A 22,836-nucleotide genomic window follows, 5' to 3' on the forward strand; every position below is an offset into this window, starting at 1 on the left:
CGATCCAACAAACGAGCTACTGTAGCTCAAATTGCTCAAGAAGTTAATGCTGGTTCTGATAGAAAGGTGTCAGAATACACAGTGCATCACAGTTTGTTGCATATGGGGCTGCAGAGCCGCAGACCAGTCATGGTGCCCATGCTGACCCCTGTCCACCGCCGAAAGTGCCAACGGTGGGCACGTGAGCATCAGAACTGGACCATGGAACAATGGAAGAAGGTGGCCTGGTCTGATGAATCACTTTTTCTTTTATATCACATGGATGGTCAGGTGTGTGCGTGTCGCTTACATGGAGAACACATGGCACCAGAATGCACCTACCAAAGCATTTTTGCAGACCATGTACACCCTTTCATGGAAATGGTATTGCTTGGTGGCTGTGGCCTCTTTCAGCAGGATAATACGCCCTGCCTCAAAGAAAAAATGGTTCAGGAATGGTTTGAGGAGCACAACAACGAGGTGTTGACTTGGCCTCCAAATTCCCCAGATCTCGATCCAATCGAGCCTCTGTGAGAACTGAACAAACAAGTCTGATCCATGGAGGCCCCACCTCGCAACTTACAGGACTTAAAGGATCTGCTGCTAACATCTAAGGGGTCTAGTGGAGTCCATGCCTCGATGGGTCAGGGCTTTTTTGGCAGCAAAAGGGGGACCAACACAATATTGGAAGGTGGTCATAATGTTAGGCTTGATCGGTGGAGATATATATATATATATATATATATATATATATATGCATGTATGTATGTATGTATGAAAAAAGGCAGAGTGCGGCACTTCATTCACGATAGAGGCTACTTGGAGTTATGAGGTTTTACCAACAGTTTGAGGATCCAGTGGAGTTTTTAATACTTTTCATTGGTCAGATATTTGCAAAACCCACAGACAGACATAAAGGGTGACCAACCAATAGTAATGATTAAAATAAAAAAGATGAAATATGGAGATACAAGGTTTCTGCCTGACAGCGATGATAAACGTCACATAGGGAAGAAAAGACTATCACAGCTTCTGTTTCATACAAACTTTAATGAGACCAATCTGGCTCCATATAGGCAAAGCTTAGTGAATCATCAAATGTAACATTTTGTTTATTCATGGAGGACACAATAAATTAATTTTAATTACAAAAATATTCAGGGATTAATCATGAACCATAATCAGTGAGTATAATTTTAAAAATGTCACAAAATAAATAAAAATTTTTTACAGTGGAGATCCACTTACCAGAAACAGAAATGTTGATGGGGTTTTCAGTATATGTGTATTTCCAAACCAATGGCTTTGTTTCCACCATGAAGTAATAGTTGTCTGAATGATTGTTCATCACATCATAGAAAACAGTGGTACATTCACGCTGACTAAGATTTCCAAGTATCTCTATGCGACTGAATCCTTTGATTATGTTTGTACTTCCATTAAAAACTATACTCTCTGGATTGAGAAAAGATTGGTACTTCTTCATCCAGAAGCCAAATATACTTTTTGTGTTCTTCAAACTGATCTCTGACACATTAAATCTGCAAGGTATCTGCACACAAGAGCCGCTCAGTGCCGTTATTCTGCTGGGCATTTCTGCATTATATTTAGATACTGAAAACAGAAAAGCAATATAAACATACAATATTCTTTCAGGCAATTCTGCATAAACATACAAAACACCTTCAAATCTCGTTTTGCAAAATGAGTGTAATACAAGGTACAAAAAATCTTTAAAAATTTAGGTAACACTTTAGAATAGGGAACATGTATTTACTATTAACTACGACTTTTCCCTCAATAAACTCCTAATTTACGGCTTATTAATAGTTAATAAGGTAGTTGTTAAGTTTAGGTATTGGGTAGGATTAAGAATGTAGAATAAGGTCATGCAGAATAAGGCATTAATATTTGCTTAATAATTACTAATAAACAGCCAATATTCTAGTAATATGCATGCTAATAAGCAACTAGTTAAAAGACCCTAAAATAAAGTATTACCAAAATTTATTCTTACAACAGGTCTAAAGCTTTCTGATGATATTATTTTTAGTTAGACAGCACAAGGAACTCACCTGAAGATACCAGTACAAGTTCATTCCTTATGAACAGAAAAGTCATGAACAGAACAACATTCATCTTGAGAGCTGCAGGTACAAACACACACAAAGACACTATGAAGACAATTCACAGAGAACTCACGCTTTTTTTAAAAGTCTTTAAGAGTCTATAAAGAGTCTTTAAGCCAAATCCAAGTCCAAAACTTTAAGCATTACATTTTCTCTATGTCTCCTCATTAGGATTTTATTATGATTAGTATTTTCATTTTAATATTTTACCTTACATGAATAATAATTAATTGTTTTGGTTGCACTTTATTTTAAGGTGTCCATGTTACAGTGTAATTATACATTTAAGTACTGAGTAATAATTAAGTAATAATGAATTAACTACTTGTACTTAGGATTATGGTATGGTTTAGGGTTAGTTGCATGTAATTTATGCACAGTTTATAGTAATTACTATAACTACATGCACATGTAACAAGGACACTAAAATAAAGTGCTACCTTTTTTATTTTTATTTTAAAAATGTGATATTCTTAAAAGAAAAGTGATAGAACATCCTTACCTAGAGCAGTACAATCTGTAATTGAAGGAAAACAGAAGTGAATAATTTTTTTTCACATACAATTACTATGCAAATATTTTCAGACAGTTCCGCTGTGGTTAACAGTTAATGGGTTTACCGTGATCAAATTTAAAAACAAACAATGCTCAAGTCCAGAAAGTTCCAAACATGCTGTAATACATACTTCAAATTTAATACTTAAATTTCTATCATTTCTGTACTTCAGCATTTTAATATAACAGGTGACACTTTTTTTATATAATGTGTTAAATGTTGTACTCCCTCATGTGCAGACCTGTTTTTTAAAACCACTATGTTCATTATTTGTTTTAGTTAAAATCTGACTCAACCATAAGGTTATAGGTTTTAATCTCCACAAAGGGACTATTTATGAACTGTCACCTTTATTCCCTTGAGCAAGACTCTACCTCAACAGCAGCTTCACACTGTCTCTGTAATAAGGGTACATCATTTCCAAAACATTGTCTGCCTAATTAGACATTATGAAACAGATCTTGTTAACACTTTAAAATAATGGTCCGTCATTAATAGGTAACTATGTATGACAAATGAGTAGCTCTACATTAACACTTCATCTACTACCATTAACTAATATGGAGACAAGATTAACTAACCAGCAAATTTAGGACTGATACAGTTCCTAGCCATTCTTGAAGTTTGTCATTTTTAACCTTAACATGGTCATAAAATGCATCTGTCAGGATACACAGACAAGAGAGATGGTATAGTTAAAGGCAAGCTTTATTGAGCACAGCAGAATGAACATGGAGATGGATGAACATGTTTGTATTGATGATGCAGAAAGAGAATAACAGACAGGTAAGTTGCCACACACATGTTTTCAGTCACTGATGAATATATAACAAACACTTTCCTTTCTTTCCTTGCAGGACGAACACACGGTACTTGGAAGAGGACACTGAACTGGAGACCGGAGAACAGGAGATGAAGACTGGAGATCGGAGATGAGGAGACAAACAACAGGTAAGGAGTCTTCAGGTAAGTAACAATTTGGGAGAAACATGAGGTGAGTCTAAGACAAGACTAGACAAAGGGTGTGCATGAGTCCTTTTAACTGGTGCAGTCAGTGATGGTGACAGCTGGTGGTGATCAGAAATTAGATGGTGATCTTGCCACTGGAAGGCAAGCCTGCAACCTTTAGCCAAAAAAGCGTAACAGCTAATGCTAACACTCCGCCTCTGGCGGTACGCAGGGAAGGAGACCAGAGGCCATTTCTTAAATGGATGTCAATGGATGAGAGGCTTCACTATGCTGATTAAACAGCTTTTGTGGGGAAATAGCAAATCATTTAATTAATCGACAGCCTGTTCGCTAATCTTCAGCATGTTTTACACTAAACAATACTTTCGTTGGGAACTATATGTAGATTTTAGCTTGATAAAAATGTATTTTTTTTTAAGAAAAGGCAGACCAGGGAATGTTGCGACAGGTAGGACTCATTTATGGCATTACCAACAGCAAATGTGCCGCATTACTGTTTAACAGATAGAACAATAGATGTTGTGTAAAAGCCACTGAAAGGCAAGCCTGCAACCTTTAGCCAAAAAAGCGTTAATGCTAAGGCTCCGGCTGTGGCAGTACGCAGTTTTGAACGGCGGGCACTGATGTCACTGCCATTACACAATAGGCTGAGAAGTGCCGCACGTGATTAAGTTAGCCGTTTTGCTTTCTCCAATGGTAAGAGATACAGACCCTCTCATCTCCCTATAATATACAATCTCTGTTGTGACTGGGTGATTGCTGACATTAAGCAGGTGAGCATAAGGAGGGATGATGGGAAATGTAGCATGGAGGAGATGTCAGAGCTGATGACCGTGACAGCATCATAATTACTCTCTTCAAGAACCTCTAGTGATCTGGACCATTATTTTAAAGTAAAAAAAAAGAAAAAGACAAATGGATTCAGTCATAATTAACTGTGTGAAGCTATAAATAAATATATATATACACTCACACATTTGCTCTGTACCAAAAAACAAAGAGTTTAATATTTGCTCATCTGTGACTAAAACATAAGCCTGCACTAACATAGGGTTAGGATGATAATCAGATGTTTGAATTGCCATTTAGGGAGGAACAAATGAAGAAAAATTGGAACAGTGAAGTATCAGGACCAAATAATAATAATAATAAAGTAAATAAATCAAGTTTAGAATTACAGAATACTTAAGATGTGACATTTAAACACTGTGACATTTAAACACAATGTGAAAACAAAAACAAAAAAACAAAGAATGAATGTATATCTAAATGAAAAAAATAAAGTTGTTAAATGTTTTATTTCTATACTGGATGACAATACATTTACACAGTTCACTCAAGCCATTTATTCTAATGTAAACTAATCCTGGTTCATCTCCTTCTCTGGGCCTCTGACCTCGGCATATATCGTCTCTATTCCTGAGCTCTTCACTGTGGTGCTTTTGGTTTGGGGAGTGGAGAAGTCAATCTCTCCATAGTGGACTATGTCATTCACATCCTTTGGCATCTCTAGCTCTTCACCCGACACAAAAGCACCATTAGCAAAAATGGAGCTGATCTGCACTTGTTTTTCCTGACCCTGAAAGAGCAAACATAATAAATGACCATTTACGTGGATCCACTGTCCTCGGTTTTTGGTTTCTGTACATAATACACCATTATAATAAACATAAGGTATTGATATCTGCTTTTTATGATACTTTCTATTTGAATGGCAGTAACGTAATCTGCTAAAAGAGTGTAAAACATACCTGATCTGCGATGACAGTTTCCTTAATAGTGGATGCCTTTACTCTTTGCACTCTGTATTAATAGGAAATGAAGAAATCCATAAAATACACAACGGACCACCATATTGTGAACACCAGATTTTATATATGTTTCAAAGTGAAATGACATAGGAGAGTTAATATATTCTGAAGTCTGTTTGCTCTATTCCATACAATTCACCATCTAACTGTGCTTACCTTAGGAAAAGTGTTATCAGAAGAAATATCAACAGAAATGCTGAAACTCCTACTACACAGCCAATGATCAAAGACAGTGATTCTAATGGAGCAGAAGCAGATTGAAAAAAATCAAGCAAAATTAGTTGGTCAGTAGGCTGTGCAGATCATTTAAAAATAAAATTCAATCATAAAACTGGAGCTTTTTACCTATGATGATCATCAGATAATGTTTAGTATCTGTACATAGAAATAAACTCACCTGCCACAATCAGCTGGATCTCTTCTGACTTCTGAATACCATGTTCATTCTTTGCTGTGCAGAAGTACCAGCCTCCACTCATCCTATTTACAGTAAAGGTCAGTTGTTCTCCAAAATCTAGCTGGTTCTCCTGTCCACGTTTGTGCCAGGTGTAGTTCATGTTATTTGATGGATTGGCTTTGCTTTTGCAGATCAAAGTCACATTAGTGCCAACAGAGACTGAAGCAGATGGATCGATGGTGATGCAAGTTTCTTTTGGAGGAACTTCAGGGCAAAAAAAGAAACATCTTTAGATAAACTAGATGTTATAATATTACACATCTGAACATAATAATGCTAATGAAAGAGAAAAACTACTCCAAATCTCTTACACAGGACTTGTAGCATCACGGTGGTCTCCACAGTTGAGTCATTAGATGTTTTTCTTGGATATGTAACAGTGCAGGAGATGTTCCTTCTGTGATCCATGTATGAAGCTTTGAAGGTCATGTGTGAAAACACTGACTGGGTTTTATCAGGTTTCTCCTGTAACTGTGTTGTAATGTTGGCAGATTCAGGGTTGTTGGACCAGGATATTGTAGGAGGTTGTTTGGGGCAGGGGGCTTCAGCAGAGCAGTTCAGATTGACTGTTGTGTTCTCTGTCACTTCTTTCAGATCAGTGGGTTTAAGGATGAGAGGTTGTGGTGAATCTACAGGGCAAAAAAAGTAATCTGTATAAAACACCATTAAATTTGAAGAAAACAACAAAAACACAATGGGTCTCATTCACTAAGCATGAGTATGCACAAATTTGTGCGTGAAATGTGTGTACAAACAACTTTAAGAACAAATCACGATTCACCAAAAATTTCATAATAAAATTTATTCTAAATTTACGAAAAAATATAGGAACTGAAAACACACATACGCAAACCTCTTACTCTGTACGGCCTTATAATCATGTTAAGAAATTATATTTTATCCTAACATGACTATAATTATATTGAAGTAGATATGTTGCATTAATTGTATCATATAATCTATATATTTAATTATATAATAAAATGATTAAATAATACAATTTGATTTCACCTTAAATACATTCCATCATATACAGTTAAACAAGCTGAGTTATATGTTCAGCTGCAAGGTTTCTCTGAATAATACAGATTTACGCACATGTACAGCTGGCTAATAAGAGGTCTGTAATCTGGGTCTGTACAAAAAGGTGTTTATTGTGAGAACTGGTGAGAATGGCACACTAGGCATTGCTTTAGGTTCTGGCAAGAGCGCGTCTGTAGAGAGCGGCATGTGTTTGACGAGAGTGAATGGCTGTTGTGCAGAAAGAAGGAAAAGTTGTGCAGAAAGCCCTTATATGGAGATGTCTTCGGAGTGTTTTATGCAAATGACTAACCTCGTGTAGGCGGGCACTCATTTATAATATTCCAAATTCACTAACATTAAAACAAGATTATGAATAAACTCATGTGTGTATGTACGTATTGTGAATTAGGAGGAGTTTTTTTTGTTTGTTTGTTTTTTTGTGAGAAGTTCTCCTGTGCATACAAATACGAAATAATCCACACAATTATTTGTGATTGAGACCCAATGTCTTTCTGCATAATGCATCATTACACCAGTAGGTGGCAAAAAGTTATGGACTTTATAAGTGAATCATTGAATCATTCACTCAATCATTCTATAAAAAAACACTGTCATCAGTAGAGCTGCTTATATCTGAACTTAACTATATATAGAATGAACTTCACACGAACTGAAATTTACATGAAATTACAATGAACTTTACATAACTGAACTAACACTGACCTCACTGGAGCTGAATAATGTTTTGCTACAGATGCTTTACATTTTTGAAGTTTGCATAATTGACTCCATTAGTTTCCTGTTTAATACTGTGAAGCTTCTTTGAAACAATCTCTATTGTATAAAGTGCTATAAAAATAAAGGTGACATTCAGGTACGAAACAAGTAGCTGTTTTTATGATGGAGCCACTGAACTGTTCACTCAACCATTTTGCTCAAATACACTGATTCAGTCAGGAACAAAACACTGTGGCCAGAATTAGGCTTTAGTTCAATTAGGACATTTCAAAAACAAATCTCATTTGTAATTCCAGTCTGTGGGCCCATTTTGCTTATCTTCCACAACAAATATACTTCCTCTCAATTGTGGAAAACACTCAATGTACTATAAGTATTACTAAATGATCCTCTTTTGCTGTTTTAACAGTTCTTTTTGTCACAGCAGTTCTTTTGTTGTTGGGACTTTTAGGACCTCTAATAAGGGAACAATCCCAAATACAGTCCTTTTACCTATTCAACAATTAAAAAAAAAAAAGACTGAATCATCTTGCAACTTAAGGCACTTTAGTTATTTAAGGTATATTTTTCCATTGAGAGATGCATCAGATTACCAATACTTGGGGAACCCTTCAAATGACTCCTTGATTGTGAATCATAATCACAGAATAATTTTGACAGCATAACAGAACAATATAGTTTACAGTGGAGAGCCACTTACCTGATACAGAAATGTTGATGGGATTCTGATATGTGTATTTCTGACCTGGCATATTTGTTTCCACCCTGAAGTAGTAGTTGTCTGAATGATTGTTCATGACATCATAGAAAACAGTGCTACATTCACCCTGACTAAGATTTCCAAGTATCTCTATACGACTGAATCCTTTGGTGATGTTTGCACTTCCATCAAAAACTATCAATCTCCCTGAATTGGACAAAACATGGTCCTTCTTTATCCAGAAGCCAAATACACTTTTAGCGTTCTTCAAATTGATCTCTGACCCATTAAATCTACAAGGTATCTGCACACAAGAGCCGCTCAGTGCCGTTATTCTGCTGGGCAATTCTGCATGTACAAGTTCTGAAAACAGTAAAGTATTATAAACAGACACTTTAAAACCTTGTTTCACATATTGTAATAGGAAAGCTTTTTGATCATTTTCGTTTGTTAAACAGCACTATGAACTGACTCACCTGAAGATACCAGTACAAGTTCATAGGGGAAAAACAGAAAAACCATGAAAGGAAAGACAGGCATCTCAAGTGCTGTAGGTACAAACATATAAACATGAAAACAATACTTTTTGAATCTACAAAGATGCTTCACATATACATGCCACACTATTTTAATGTGAATGAATATTTGTGCATTGGATAAAGTCTGAAATGTGATCAAAGAGACAATAAAACAATAAACAATAAAAATAAAAGCCTCACCTACAGCAGTCCGTCATTCATTCAGAGTAAAACAGAAGTCCAGCACGATTTCCACACAGAACTGTGGATTTCTGTGAATCTGATTACTAGTTTTCAGACAGAGTAATGATGCAGACGTTAACTCTTTCCAGGAATCCTCATGTGTACTTTCAACAGGTGAAGCATTTAACATTACCACATTAAACTGAACCAAATGCCCAAGTCTGTAAAACCTGCGTATACACTATCAAATTACCTTTTAAATATATTTAAATCCTTTTTGTACTGTACTTAAGCACTAGAATATCACGTAACAGGATTTTATTTTTTTTTTACTATATTAACATTGTCTGTTGCACTTCCTCATGCAAACCTGTTTATCAACCCAACAGCAAAGAACAGAGAGGCTTTAGTACCGAGTTAATGATTAAAGTTCTGAAATAATAGACCATTGTAGCATAGTGGTTAGTATGGAAGCTTGTTTCTGCTACAGAATAAAAAAAAAACTGCAAAAGGTAATTGCGCCTTTATCTCACAATTCTGACTCTCTCACAATTGCGAGTTTACATCTTGCAATTCTGACTTTTTTCTCAGTATTGCAAGTTTACATCTCGCAATTCTGGCTTTTTTTCTTAGTATTCCAAGTTTATATCTCGCAATACTGATTTTATAACATGCAATATTGACTTACAACTCACAATCGGGAGTTTATATCGCACAGTCGTGAGGAAAAATGCCAGAACTGTGAGATGTAAACTCGCAATTGCAAGAAAAAAAAAAAGTCAGAATTGTGAGATAAAATGTCGTACTTACCTCTTTTTTATTTTTTGCTCACTGGTGGAAACAAGCTTCCATAGGTTAGAGATCTAGGTACTGTAGGTAAAATTTATAGATTTAATCTGTAATAGGGCTGGGAACAAAAATATTGTAACCAGCCTGTTGTTTAGATATCTTAACCCTGAGAAGTGCTCAGTTCAACCAAAACAGAATTTCTTCAAAACAGTCCAGACAAAAACAAAACATGATATCATTAAATAGTTGTCTTTATTCAGAATAGTACAGAAAACAGAAAAAACAGGGCATTTAAAACTTATTTCCCCCAAGTTTATTAAAATACTTTTAGGCAATGTTCTCATGTTTTGCTCATTAATATGAAATGAAATGACTGGATCCACATTAATGGGATAAATAAGCAAAAATAAGCTAGTAATTAATGATTAACTGAATGTACAGTGAACGCCTTTTAGCCATTATTTACAACTTAGCAAACCATTTATTATTTTTGTGTAGTAATGTACTTAGCTAATTTCAGTGATTCATCATCTATTAAGTTAACTGAAAAAATGTGAAGCTAACTATGTTTAAAAAGTGCTGGTTGTACAGTAATAAATTGCTATAGTGTAATAAAGACAATTTGACCCCATGTTCTAAAGTGAAAATTATATCCACATTAATTATGGCAGTTATTCAGTGATATTCAAGTTTATTGACCAGAATAAGCCAATAATTAAGGCTAAACTGCCATTAATGCAGTACTAACAAGGGCAATTTGATCCCCTATTCTAAAGTGAAAGTTATATTTTCATTAATTATAGCACTTATTGAGTGATATTTAAGTTTATTGACTAGAAAAAGCCAATAATTAAGGCTAAACTGCCATTTATACAGTACTAATTAAGACAATTTGACCCGCTATTCTAAAGTGAAAGAATATCCTGAATTATGGCACCTATTGAGTGGTCTCATTGTTATATAAGTATTAATACGTAACTTTTTTGTACGTTTTGATAAATGGTGAAAGGTACAACATGGACGTATTGGCAACATTTAAACGTAAAACTTAAAATTTTTACAAATCTTTTATATCATAAAGATATCTGTATAATTCCCCTTTGTATCTTTTTATGGATAAATGTTATATCCCTGAACCCAAACATAACCATTTTATAGAGAATAGAAAATTATATACAACGTAATGGACAGAAATATTTAGGAAAATGACAATTTTAGTAACACTATAGCATTAAAAAGATATTTTGAGCAACTAAATCCACTCAAACCTCTAAACCTACCCATAACCATTTCATAAAAATATGTAGTTATAAAGAAAACATAACAGACAGAAAAGTTTAATCACAATAATTAACAGCGTGCTTTACACCACTGCATCCGACGCTTTGCATTGCACTTGGCGATGTAAGGCTTGGATGCAGCTGCTCGGCCATGGAAACCCATTCAACAAAGCTCTCTATGCACTGTTCTTGAGCTAATCTGAAGGCCACACGAAGTTTGGAGGTCTGTAGCTATTGACTCTGCAGAAAGTTGGCGACTTCTGCGCACTGTGCGCCTCAGCATGCGCTGACCCTGCTCTGTGACTTCGTGGCTGAGTTGCTATTGTTCCCAATTGCTTCCACTAACAGTTGACCGTGGAATATTTAGTAGTGAGGAAATTTCACAAATGGACTTATTGCACAGGTGGCAACCTATCTAACGCTTGAATTCACTGAGCTCCTGAGAGCGACCCATTCATTCACAAATGTTTGTAGAAGCAGTCTGCATGCCTAGGTGCTTGATTTTATACACCTCTGGCCATGGAAGTGATTGGAACACCTGAATTCAATGATTTGGAGGGGTGTCCCAATACTTTTGGCAATATAGTGTATATGTCATTATTGTGATGGGGGGCCCTGCATCATATCGTACAATGTTTAAATAGACAGAAACATTAAGTAGTATAAAAGACGCACAGAGACTATTTGACATGCTAACCGCTTTATTTCATTTATATAGTTTGCACTCAGTCATTCATCATATCATACAATGTTTTAAACATTTAATACACATATCAAATAATACAAAATGTGTATGATGTAGTGTTTTAGATGATAGTAGCCTACTCTTGACAAAGCTGATTTCTGAACGAGAGAGAAACGTGGCTATTTGATTTACTTGGCTCATTTCATTCATAGAGTTTACACTTATTTGTCTATCATATCGTACAAGGTGTAAAACATTTACATATTCATATCAAATCATGTAGTATTTTAGTTGACAGTATTTTTGACAAAGCTCTGATTTCTGAGACAGAGACGGCAACGGGGCTATTTGATTTGAGGCGGCGTTCAGTTTACAGTCATTCACTTCACACACACACACACACACACACACACACACACTATTGTGTAGTAATTTTAGAGGCTTGTGTATAGCTTTTTGCTATCCTCTGGCTCACCTGTTATTCAGTAGAATTCGTTGTGCAGCTTTCCCTGCATCATTTGGCACTGTAATAAGTGAAGAGTTCATTTGCAAAAACATATAACTCTGTTTTTATTAATTTATTATTTGTTTATTAATAATTTTTTTTTATTAGTATTATTGTGCATTCCAAGTAATATCAATCAAACTGCAGTTGGGTTGTTTTGATTAAGTAATAATAACTAAAAAAAATACAGGTAACTTACAAAATTAAAGTTCATTTGAAGTGTTTTTTTTTTAGGTATTAAAAGTGTGTTTTTAGCAAAAGCAGATAACTCCACATTTCATGTTTAAGAGCTAAACAAAACCAAGTAATTGCTTTGTAATTGCATTTAAAACACACTTAAACACGTGTGCACACACACACGCACACTCACACACTAACAGATGAACGAACACACGCACACTCACACACTAACAGATGAACGAACACACGCACACTCACACACTAACAGATGAGCGCACACTCACACACTAACAGATGAGCGCACACTCACACACTAACAGATGAGCGCACACTCACACACTAACAGATGAGCGCACACTCACACACTCACAGATGAGCGCACACTCACACACTCACAGATGAGCGCACACTCACACACTCACAGATGAGCGCACACTCACACACTCACAGATGAGCGCACACTCACACACTCACACATGAGCGCACACTCACACACTCACACATGAGCGCACACTCACACACTAACAGATGAGCGCACACTCACACACTAACAGATGAGCGCACACTCACACACTAACAGATGAGCGCACACTCACACACTAACAGATGAGCGCACACTCACACACTAACAGATGAGCGCACACTCACACACTAACAGATGAGCGCACACTCACACACTAACAGATGAGCGCACACTCACACACTAACAGATGAGCGCACACTCACACACTCACAGATGAGCGCACACTCACACACTCACAGATGAGCGCACACTCACACACTCACACGAGCGCACACTCACACACTCACAGATGAGCGCACACTCACACACTAACAGATGAGCGCACACTCACACACTAACAGATGAGCGCACACTCACACACTAACAGATGAGCGCACACTCACACACTAACAGATGAGCGCACACTCACACACTCACAGATGAGCGCACACTCACACACTCACAGATGAGCGCACACTCACACACTCACACATGAGCGCACACTCACACACTCACACATGAGCGCACACTCACACACTCACAGATGAGCGCACACTCACACACTCACAGATGAGCGCACACTCACACACTCACAGATGAGCGCACACTCACACACTCACAGATGAGCGCACACTCACACACTCACACATGAGCGCACACTCACACGAGCGCACACTCACACATGAGCGCACACTCACACATGAGCGCACACTCACACACTCACACACTAACAGATGAGCGCACACTCACACACTAACAGATGAGCGCACACTCACACACTAACAGATGAGCGCACACTCACACACTCACAGATGAGCGCACACTCACACACTCACAGATGAGCGCACACTCACACACTCACACATGAGCGCACACTCACACACTCACACATGAGCGCACACTCACACACTCACAGATGAGCGCACACTCACACACTCACAGATGAGCGCACACTCACACACTCACAGATGAGCGCACACTCACACACTCACAGATGAGCGCACACTCACACACTCACACATGAGCGCACACTCACACGAGCGCACACTCACACATGAGCGCACACTCACACATGAGCGCACACTCACACACTCACACACTAACAGATGAGCGCACACTCACACACTAACAGATGAGCGCACACTCACACACTAACAGATGAGCGCACACTCACACACTAACAGATGAGCGCACACTCACACACTAACAGATGAGCGCACACTCACACACTAACAGATGAGCGCACACTCACACACTAACAGATGAGCGCACACTCACACACTAACAGATGAGCGCACACTCACACACTAACAGATGAGCGCACACTCACACACTAACAGATGAGCGCACACTCACACACTAACAGATGAGCGCACACTCACACACTCACAGATGAGCGCACACTCACACACTCACAGATGAGCGCACACTCACACACTCACAGATGAGCGCACACTCACACACTAACAGATGAGCGCACACTCACACACTCACAGATGAGCGCACACTCACACACTCACAGATGAGCGCACACTCACACACTCACAGATGAGCGCACACTCACACACTCACAGATGAGCGCACACTCACACACTCACACACTAACAGATGAGCGCACACTCACACACTAACAGATGAGCGCACACTCACACACTAACAGATGAGCGCACACTCACACACTCACAGATGAGCGCACACTCACACACTCACACACTAACAGATGAGCGCACACTCACACACTCACACACTAACAGATGAGCGCACACTCACACACTAACAGATGAGCGCACACTCACACACTAACAGATGAGCGCACACTCACACACTAACAGATGAGCGCACACTCACACACTAACAGATGAGCGCACACTCACACACTCACAGATGAGCGCACACTCACACACTCACAGATGAGCGCACACTCACACACTCACAGATGAGCGCACACTCACACACTAACAGATGAGCGCACACTCACACACTAACAGATGAGCGCACACTCACACACTCACAGATGAGCGCACACTCACACACTCACAGATGAGCGCACACTCACACACTCACAGATGAGCGCACTCACACACTCACAGATGAGCGCACACTCACACACTAACAGATGAGCGCACACTCACACACTCACAGATGAGCGCACACTCACACACTCACAGATGAGCGCACACTCACACACTCACAGATGAGCGCACACTCACACACTAACAGATGAGCGCACACTCACACACTCACAGATGAGCGCACACTCACACACTCACAGATGAGCGCACACTCACACACTCACACATGAGCGCACACTCACACATGAGCGCACACTCACACATGAGCGCACACTCACACATGAGCGCACACTCACACATGAGCGCACACTCACACACTCACACACTAACAGATGAGCGCACACTCACACACTAACAGATGAGCGCACACTCACACACTAACAGATGAGCGCACACTCACACACTAACAGATGAGCGCACACTCACACACTAACAGATGAGCGCACACTCACACACTAACAGATGAGCGCACACTCACACACTAACAGATGAGCGCACACTCACACACTAACAGATGAGCGCACACTCACACACTAACAGATGAGCGCACACTCACACACTCACAGATGAGCGCACACTCACACACTCACAGATGAGCGCACACTCACACACTAACAGATGAGCGCACACTCACACACTCACACATGAGCGCACACTCACACACTCACACATGAGCGCACACTCACACACTCACACATGAGCGCACACTCACACACTCACACATGAGCGCACACTCACACACTCACACATGAGCGCACACTCACACACTAACAGATGAGCGCACACTCACACACTAACAGATGAGCGCACACTCACACACTAACAGATGAGCGCACACTCACACACTCACAGATGAGCGCACACTCACACACTCACACACTAACAGATGAGCGCACACTCACACACTCACACACTAACAGATGAGCGCACACTCACACACTAACAGATGAGCGCACACTCACACACTAACAGATGAGCGCACACTCACACACTCACAGATGAGCGCACACTCACACACTCACACACTAACAGATGAGCGCACACTCACACACTCACACACTCACAGATGAGCGCACACTCACACACTCACAGATGAGCGCACACTCACACACTCACACACTAACAGATGAGCGCACACTCACACACTAACAGATGAGCGCACACTCACACACTAACAGATGAGCGCACACTCACACACTCACAGATGAGCGCACACTCACACACTCACAGATGAGCGCACACTCACACACTCACACACTAACAGATGAGCGCACACTCACACACTCACAGATGAGCGCACACTCACACACTCACAGATGAGCGCACACTCACACACTAACAGATGAGCGCACACTCACACACTAACAGATGAGCGCACACTCACACACTCACACACTAACAGATGAGCGCACACTCACACACTAACAGATGAGCGCACACTCACACACTAACAGATGAGCGCACACTCACACACTAACAGATGAGCGCACACTCACACACTCACAGATGAGCGCACACTCACACACTAACAGATGAGCGCACACTCACACACTCACACACTAACAGATGAGCGCACACTCACACACTCACACACTAACAGATGAGCGCACACTCACACACTAACAGATGAGCGCACACTCACACACTAACAGATGAGCGCACACTCACACACTAACAGATGAGCGCACACTCACACACTAACAGATGAGCGCACACTCACACACTAACAGATGAGCGCACACTCACACACTCACAGATGAGCGCACACTCACACACTCACACATGAGCGCACACTCACACACTAACAGATGAGCGCACACTCACACACTAACAGATGAGCGCACACTCACACACTAACAGATGAGCGCACACTCACACACTAACAGATGAGCGCACACTCACACACTCACAGATGAGCGCACACTCACACACTCACACATGAGCGCACACTCACACACTCACACATGAGCGCACACTCACACACTAACAGATGAGCGCACACTCACACACTAACAGATGAGCGCACACTCACACACTAACAGATGAGCGCACACTCACACACTCACAGATGAGCGCACACTCACACACTCACAGATGAGCGCACACTCACACACTCACAGATGAGCGCACACTCACACACTCACAGATGAGCGCACACTCACACACTCACAGATGAGCGCACACTCACACACTAACAGATGAGCGCACACTCACACACTAACAGATGAGCGCACACTCACACACTCACAGATGAGCGCACACTCACACACTCACAGATGAGCGCACACTCACACACTAACAGATGAGCGCACACTCACACACTCACACACTAACAGATGAGCGCACACTCACACACTCACACATGAGCGCACACTCACACACTAACAGATGAGCGCACACTCACACACTAACAGATGAGCGCACACTCACACACTAACAGATGAGCGCACACTCACACACTAACAGATGAGCGCACACTCACACACTAACAGATACACACTCACACACTAACAGATACACACTCACACACACACACACTCACACACTCACACACACACACACTCACACACTAACAGATACACACTCACACACTCACAAATACACACTCACAGATACACACTCACACACTCACACACACACACACACACACACTAACAGATACACACTCACACACACACACACACACACACACACACTCACACACTAACAGATACACACTCACACACACACACACACACTCACACACACACTCACACACACACACTCACACACACACTCACACACTCACACACACACACTAACAGATACACACTCTCACACACACACACACACACACACACACACACACTCACACACACACTCACACACACACTCACACACACACTCACACACACACTCACACACAAACAGATACACACTCACACTCACACACACACTCACACACACACTCACACACACACACTCACACACACTCACACACTCACACACACACACTAACAGATACACACTCTCACACACACACACACACACACACACACACACACTCACACACACACTCACACACACACTCACACACACACACACTCACACACAAACAGATACACACTCACACACACTCACACACTCACACACACACACACACACACACACACACACACACACTCACACACACACTCACACACACACACACAGATGAGCGCACACTCACACACTAACAGATGAGCGCACACTCACACACTAACAGATGAGCGCACACTCACACACTAACAGATGAGCGCACACTCACACACTAACAGATTCACACTCACACACTAACAGATACACACTCACACACTAACAGATACACACTCACACACTCACACACACACTAACAGATGAGCGCACACTCACACACTAACAGATGAGCGCACACTCACACACTAACAGATAAACGAACACACGCGCACTCACACACTAACAGATGAGCGCACACTCACACACTAACAGATGAACGAACACACGCGCACTCACACACTAACAGATGAGCGCACACACACGCACTCACACACTAACAGATGAGCGCACACACACACACTCTCACACTCTCACACTCTCACACTCACTGATGAGCGCACACTCACACACTAACAGATGAACGAACACACGCGCACTCACACAGTAACAGATGAGCGCACACACGCGCACTCACACACTAACAGATGAGCGCACACACGCGCACTCACTAACAGATGAGCGCACACACGCGCACTCACACACTAACAGATGAGCGCACACACGCACACTCACACACTAACAGATGAGCGCACACACACACACTCACACACTAACAGATGAGCGCACACACACACACACACACACACTAACAGATGAGCGCACACACACACACACTAACAGATGAGCGCACACACACACACTCACTCACACACACTCACACACACTCACACTAACAGATGAGCGCACACACACACTAACAGATGAGCGCACACACACACACTCACACACTAACAGATGAGCGCACACACACACACACACACACTAACAGATGAGCGCACACACACACACACACACACACACACACACACTAACAGATGAGCGCACACACACACACACTCACACACTAACAGATGAGCACACACACACACACTCTCACACACACACACACTCACACACACACTCACACACACACGAGCGCACACACGAGCGCACACACGAGCGCACACACGAGCGCACACACGAGCGCACACACGAGCGCACACACGAGCGCACACACACACACACACGAGCACGCACACACACGAGCACACACACACACACACACACACACACACACACACACACACACACACACGGTTTCAGCATGTAAAACGTTTATGGTGTATAAGAAGTTGCAGGAGTTGAAATGACTAGCAGCCTTGTCACCTGACCTGAATACTGCATGTTGATTCGCTAAAACAGAATTATCAGGTTGTGTACACAAACAACAAGGGTGCTTGTTGGTTTCTGCTGTAATACATGAACTTGCAATGCCTTGACAGTGGACAATCCTGGCTTTTTTGACAAAATGTATTTAGGGTTCAGAATGTGCTATATGTGGAGAATAACGCACAGAAGTCATTTCATTTTTTTTAAACAAGGCATTTATCAGTTTTTGCAAATGAACTCTTTAAGCTTTCCTTCAGTCAAAGGTTAGCTAAAGGTTTGAGTGCTGCCTGTTGTGTTGTGACCGAAAGAGCGTGTGAGAGTGGGAGAACATGCGCAAAACAGTTAATATATAAATTATAAATGTGCTCCCAGTCTTGCACGCTCTTTCGGCCACAACACAGAAGATGGCACGCAGACTTTATATAACCTATATAGTTTTTCTTAGTTAGACCCGAACCCAAAGCTATTCATGAAGCCCTAACCTGAATCGAAACCCACAAGTTTTTTGGGACCCGTCTGCCTTGGGTCGGGTAGCAAAACTCTAGTTCTTGGTGCAACCCCTTCAAAACTTCACACTGCAGCACAGAAGGTAGAACCACCATCAGGGCGCAAAATGCAACGGGAAGCTCCACGGGTGGATTCTGGTGAGACAAAGCAACTGTATTCTTATTGCACCTCCCAGGCCGATACTTAACTTCAAAATCGAAGCAAGCAAGCGAGTTGTGCTGCCCAGCGCTGCTCTGTAGCCCCAATTTAGCTGAAGTCAGGAGGCTAAGGAGGTTGTTATCAGTGTACACCATGCATTTATGACCTTATAGATATTCTCTAAATTTCTCAGCCATTGCCCACTTTAATGCCAGAAACTCTAATTTCATGGAACTATACTTTGACATATTATATTCTGTGGGTCTAAGGCCACGACTTGCTTACGCCACAGGTCTCACTTTGCCACCCTGCTTCTGCGAAAGGACCACACCTAACCCACCCAGGCTAGATAAAAGAGGGAAAAATCCGCGTAGGTGAGCACCAGGGCAGAGATGAGCTTACCTTACCTCAAAACTTCTGACAGTGGGTAGTCCAGTCACTCGTAAAACTCTGCTCTGCTCTCTTCCATGACTTTGTGCTCCCAAACTCTGCAACCAGCCGATCTAGATGGGCCGCCAACTTGGCAAACCCCTCCACAAAACTGCAGTAATAACTCGTGAAGCCCAGGAAGGAACAAAGCTCCTCAATATGAGGGAGAGGAAACACATCCTTCCTAGTTCTAGCGTTCAATTGATGGTAGTCTACGCACATGCACAAGAACTTGACAAGACATATAGGGGGAAGCGTAAGGGCTGCAACTCTCACAAATAACCTTAGCCTCCAACAACATATTGGATTGGGCCTTCACTACCTCATACTACGACGGGGGTATTCAACGGTACCGCTGCCTAACTGGGGTATCATCCAACAGTGAGATGTCATGTGACAACAGCGTAGTGCACCCCAAATCCCCTTCATGCGCAGAAAACACTGACTGGTACCGCCAGAGCAGGGCCCTAACACGTTCTTGATCTTCAGGTGACAACACAGACAAATCAGTAGTCTTATCTGTTCTTTGGCCAGAGGCACCTCCTGGGAGACCTATGCACTAATGGTAGCCACAACTGTTTTAACCTCTGTGACCCCTGATGGTAAACTGACAACATAGACACTAGTTAAAGTATCTAAATGGGTGCGTGGATGAAGCACTACATCAGTGGTTCCCACATTCACCACTGGCACCGAAACAGTGCCTCGACTTACCTGCACCAATGCTGGTGAAGCCAACAATCCAGCTGGCAGGCCAGACTCAGGGGGCTCAAAAAGCACAGTGTCATGCAAAAACTGCTCAGAACAAATTGCCGTGACTAGTTGTAAAGTACCACCTGGGATCCGCCATACCCTACGTGTGTTACAATACTTGGTGGATGACACCAAACACACTACTGAACGAGAACCCGGAAGAATACTTGAGCCACCATCTACCCCAACCAAGCTGTGGCTCTGCAGCCCGGTGGGTGCTAGTTTCCAACAACTGCTGTGCACAAGGCTGCCCACCTCCAGCCACAGGCGGGAACGTATTAGAAGATGGAGGGTGAGTAGGAACACGTTCCCCATCACACTCCCTGGCAAAATGACCAGGTTGCTGACCTCTTTGACAAATTATGGGATTACCATAAGAAGATTGATTCTGCAAGTATGGAGAATGACTACGTGCCCGAGGGGCTTGACTACACTCGGTAACCGTCTGGAGCCGACCCACACTTTTAGAGAGCTGATCCAATTGGGCTTGCTGCGATTTCAACAGATCCCTTAACTCACTTAGCTCGAATGACGAGGCACCGCGGACATCTAACGATGATCCCCCTTGTACCCCATACCGCATGATGGGAACAAAAGGAACTGACTGGCTTCGATGGCAAGCACCCCTCGGCATCCCCTCCCGCTCCCATCTAAGAGCCTTATTACGAACCTCAAGCAAACTAGAGGAGGGTAAGCAACGCTCTATTTGTTTCAACTCACGACGCAAAGAGCTATCGGTCACATGTTCCATAAAAGGATCACGCACAAGGATTTCTGAATTTGGCATAGCATATGGGGACTTTTCTTCAACACACTTCCAAAGGCCCATCAAAGCTAATGAAAACTCTAATAGGGTCTCCCCCTCACGCTGTTTACGAGAAAAAAAATGCTTTTTGCAGCGCTACATACAGTGCATCCGAAAAGTATTCACAGCGCTTCACTTTTTCCACATTCAATTCATTTATTTTCCTCAAAATTCTACAAACAATACCCCATAATGACAACGTGAAAGAAGTTTGTTTGAAATCTTTGCAAATTTATTAAAAATAAAAAAACGAAAATAATCACATGTACATAAGTATTAACAGCCTTTGCTCAATCCTTTGTTGAAGCACCTTTGGCACCAATTACAGCCTTAAGTCTTTTTGAGTATGATGCTGTAAACTTGGCATGCCTATTTTTGGGCAGTTTCTCCCATTCTTCTTTGCAGGACCGCTCAAGCTCCATCAGGTTGGATGGGGTGCGTCAGTGCACGGCCATTTTCAGATCTCTCCAGAGATGTTCAATCGGGTTCAAGTCTGGGCTCTGGCTGGGCTACTCAAGGACATTCACAGAGTTGTCCCATAGCCACTCCTTTGTTATCTTGGCTGTGTACTTAGGGTCCTGTTGGAAGATGAACCTTCACCCCAGTCTGAGGTCCAGAGTGCTCTGGAGCAGGTTTTCATGAAGGATGTCTTTGTACATTGCTGCATTCATCTTTCCCTCGATCCTGACTAGTCTGACAGTCAACT

General features: G+C 41.6%; 1 protein-coding gene across 1 annotated transcript; it reads right to left on the bottom strand.

Moving 5' to 3' along the window:
• Positions 1–3,354: 3,354 nt before the first annotated feature.
• Positions 3,355–9,438, bottom strand: LOC127506376 (sialic acid-binding Ig-like lectin 12). The gene is made up of 8 exons (XM_051882831.1): positions 9,082–9,438; positions 8,839–8,910; positions 8,363–8,725; positions 6,213–6,530; positions 5,842–6,105; positions 5,601–5,682; positions 5,385–5,436; positions 3,355–5,212 (listed from the first exon to the last, which is right to left on the bottom strand). Exons 2-8 carry the CDS (start codon positions 8,900–8,902, stop codon positions 4,994–4,996), a joined length of 1,362 nt encoding a protein of 453 aa, XP_051738791.1. The 5' UTR covers positions 8,903–8,910; positions 9,082–9,438; the 3' UTR covers positions 3,355–4,993.
• Positions 9,439–22,836: the final 13,398 nt, after the last annotated feature.

The sequence above is a fragment of the Ctenopharyngodon idella genome, chromosome 23 (assembly GCF_019924925.1).
Source record: "Ctenopharyngodon idella isolate HZGC_01 chromosome 23, HZGC01, whole genome shotgun sequence".
NCBI classification, from domain to species: Eukaryota; Metazoa; Chordata; class Actinopteri; order Cypriniformes; family Xenocyprididae; genus Ctenopharyngodon; species Ctenopharyngodon idella.

Bases quoted from the DNA above. Each gene is read 5' to 3' on its own strand.
- LOC127506376 (XM_051882831.1), bottom strand. From the start codon at position 8,902: ATGCCTGTCTTTCCTTTCATGGTTTTTCTGTTTTTCCCCTATGAACTT. The intron at 8,726-8,838 runs GTGAGTCAGTTC...TACTGTTTTCAG, and splicing joins ACTTGTACTGGTATCTTCAG to AACTTGTACATGCAGAATTG. The intron at 5,213-5,384 runs GTATGTTTTACA...TTGCTCTTTCAG, and splicing joins AAACTGTCATCGCAGATCAG to GGTCAGGAAAAACAAGTGCA.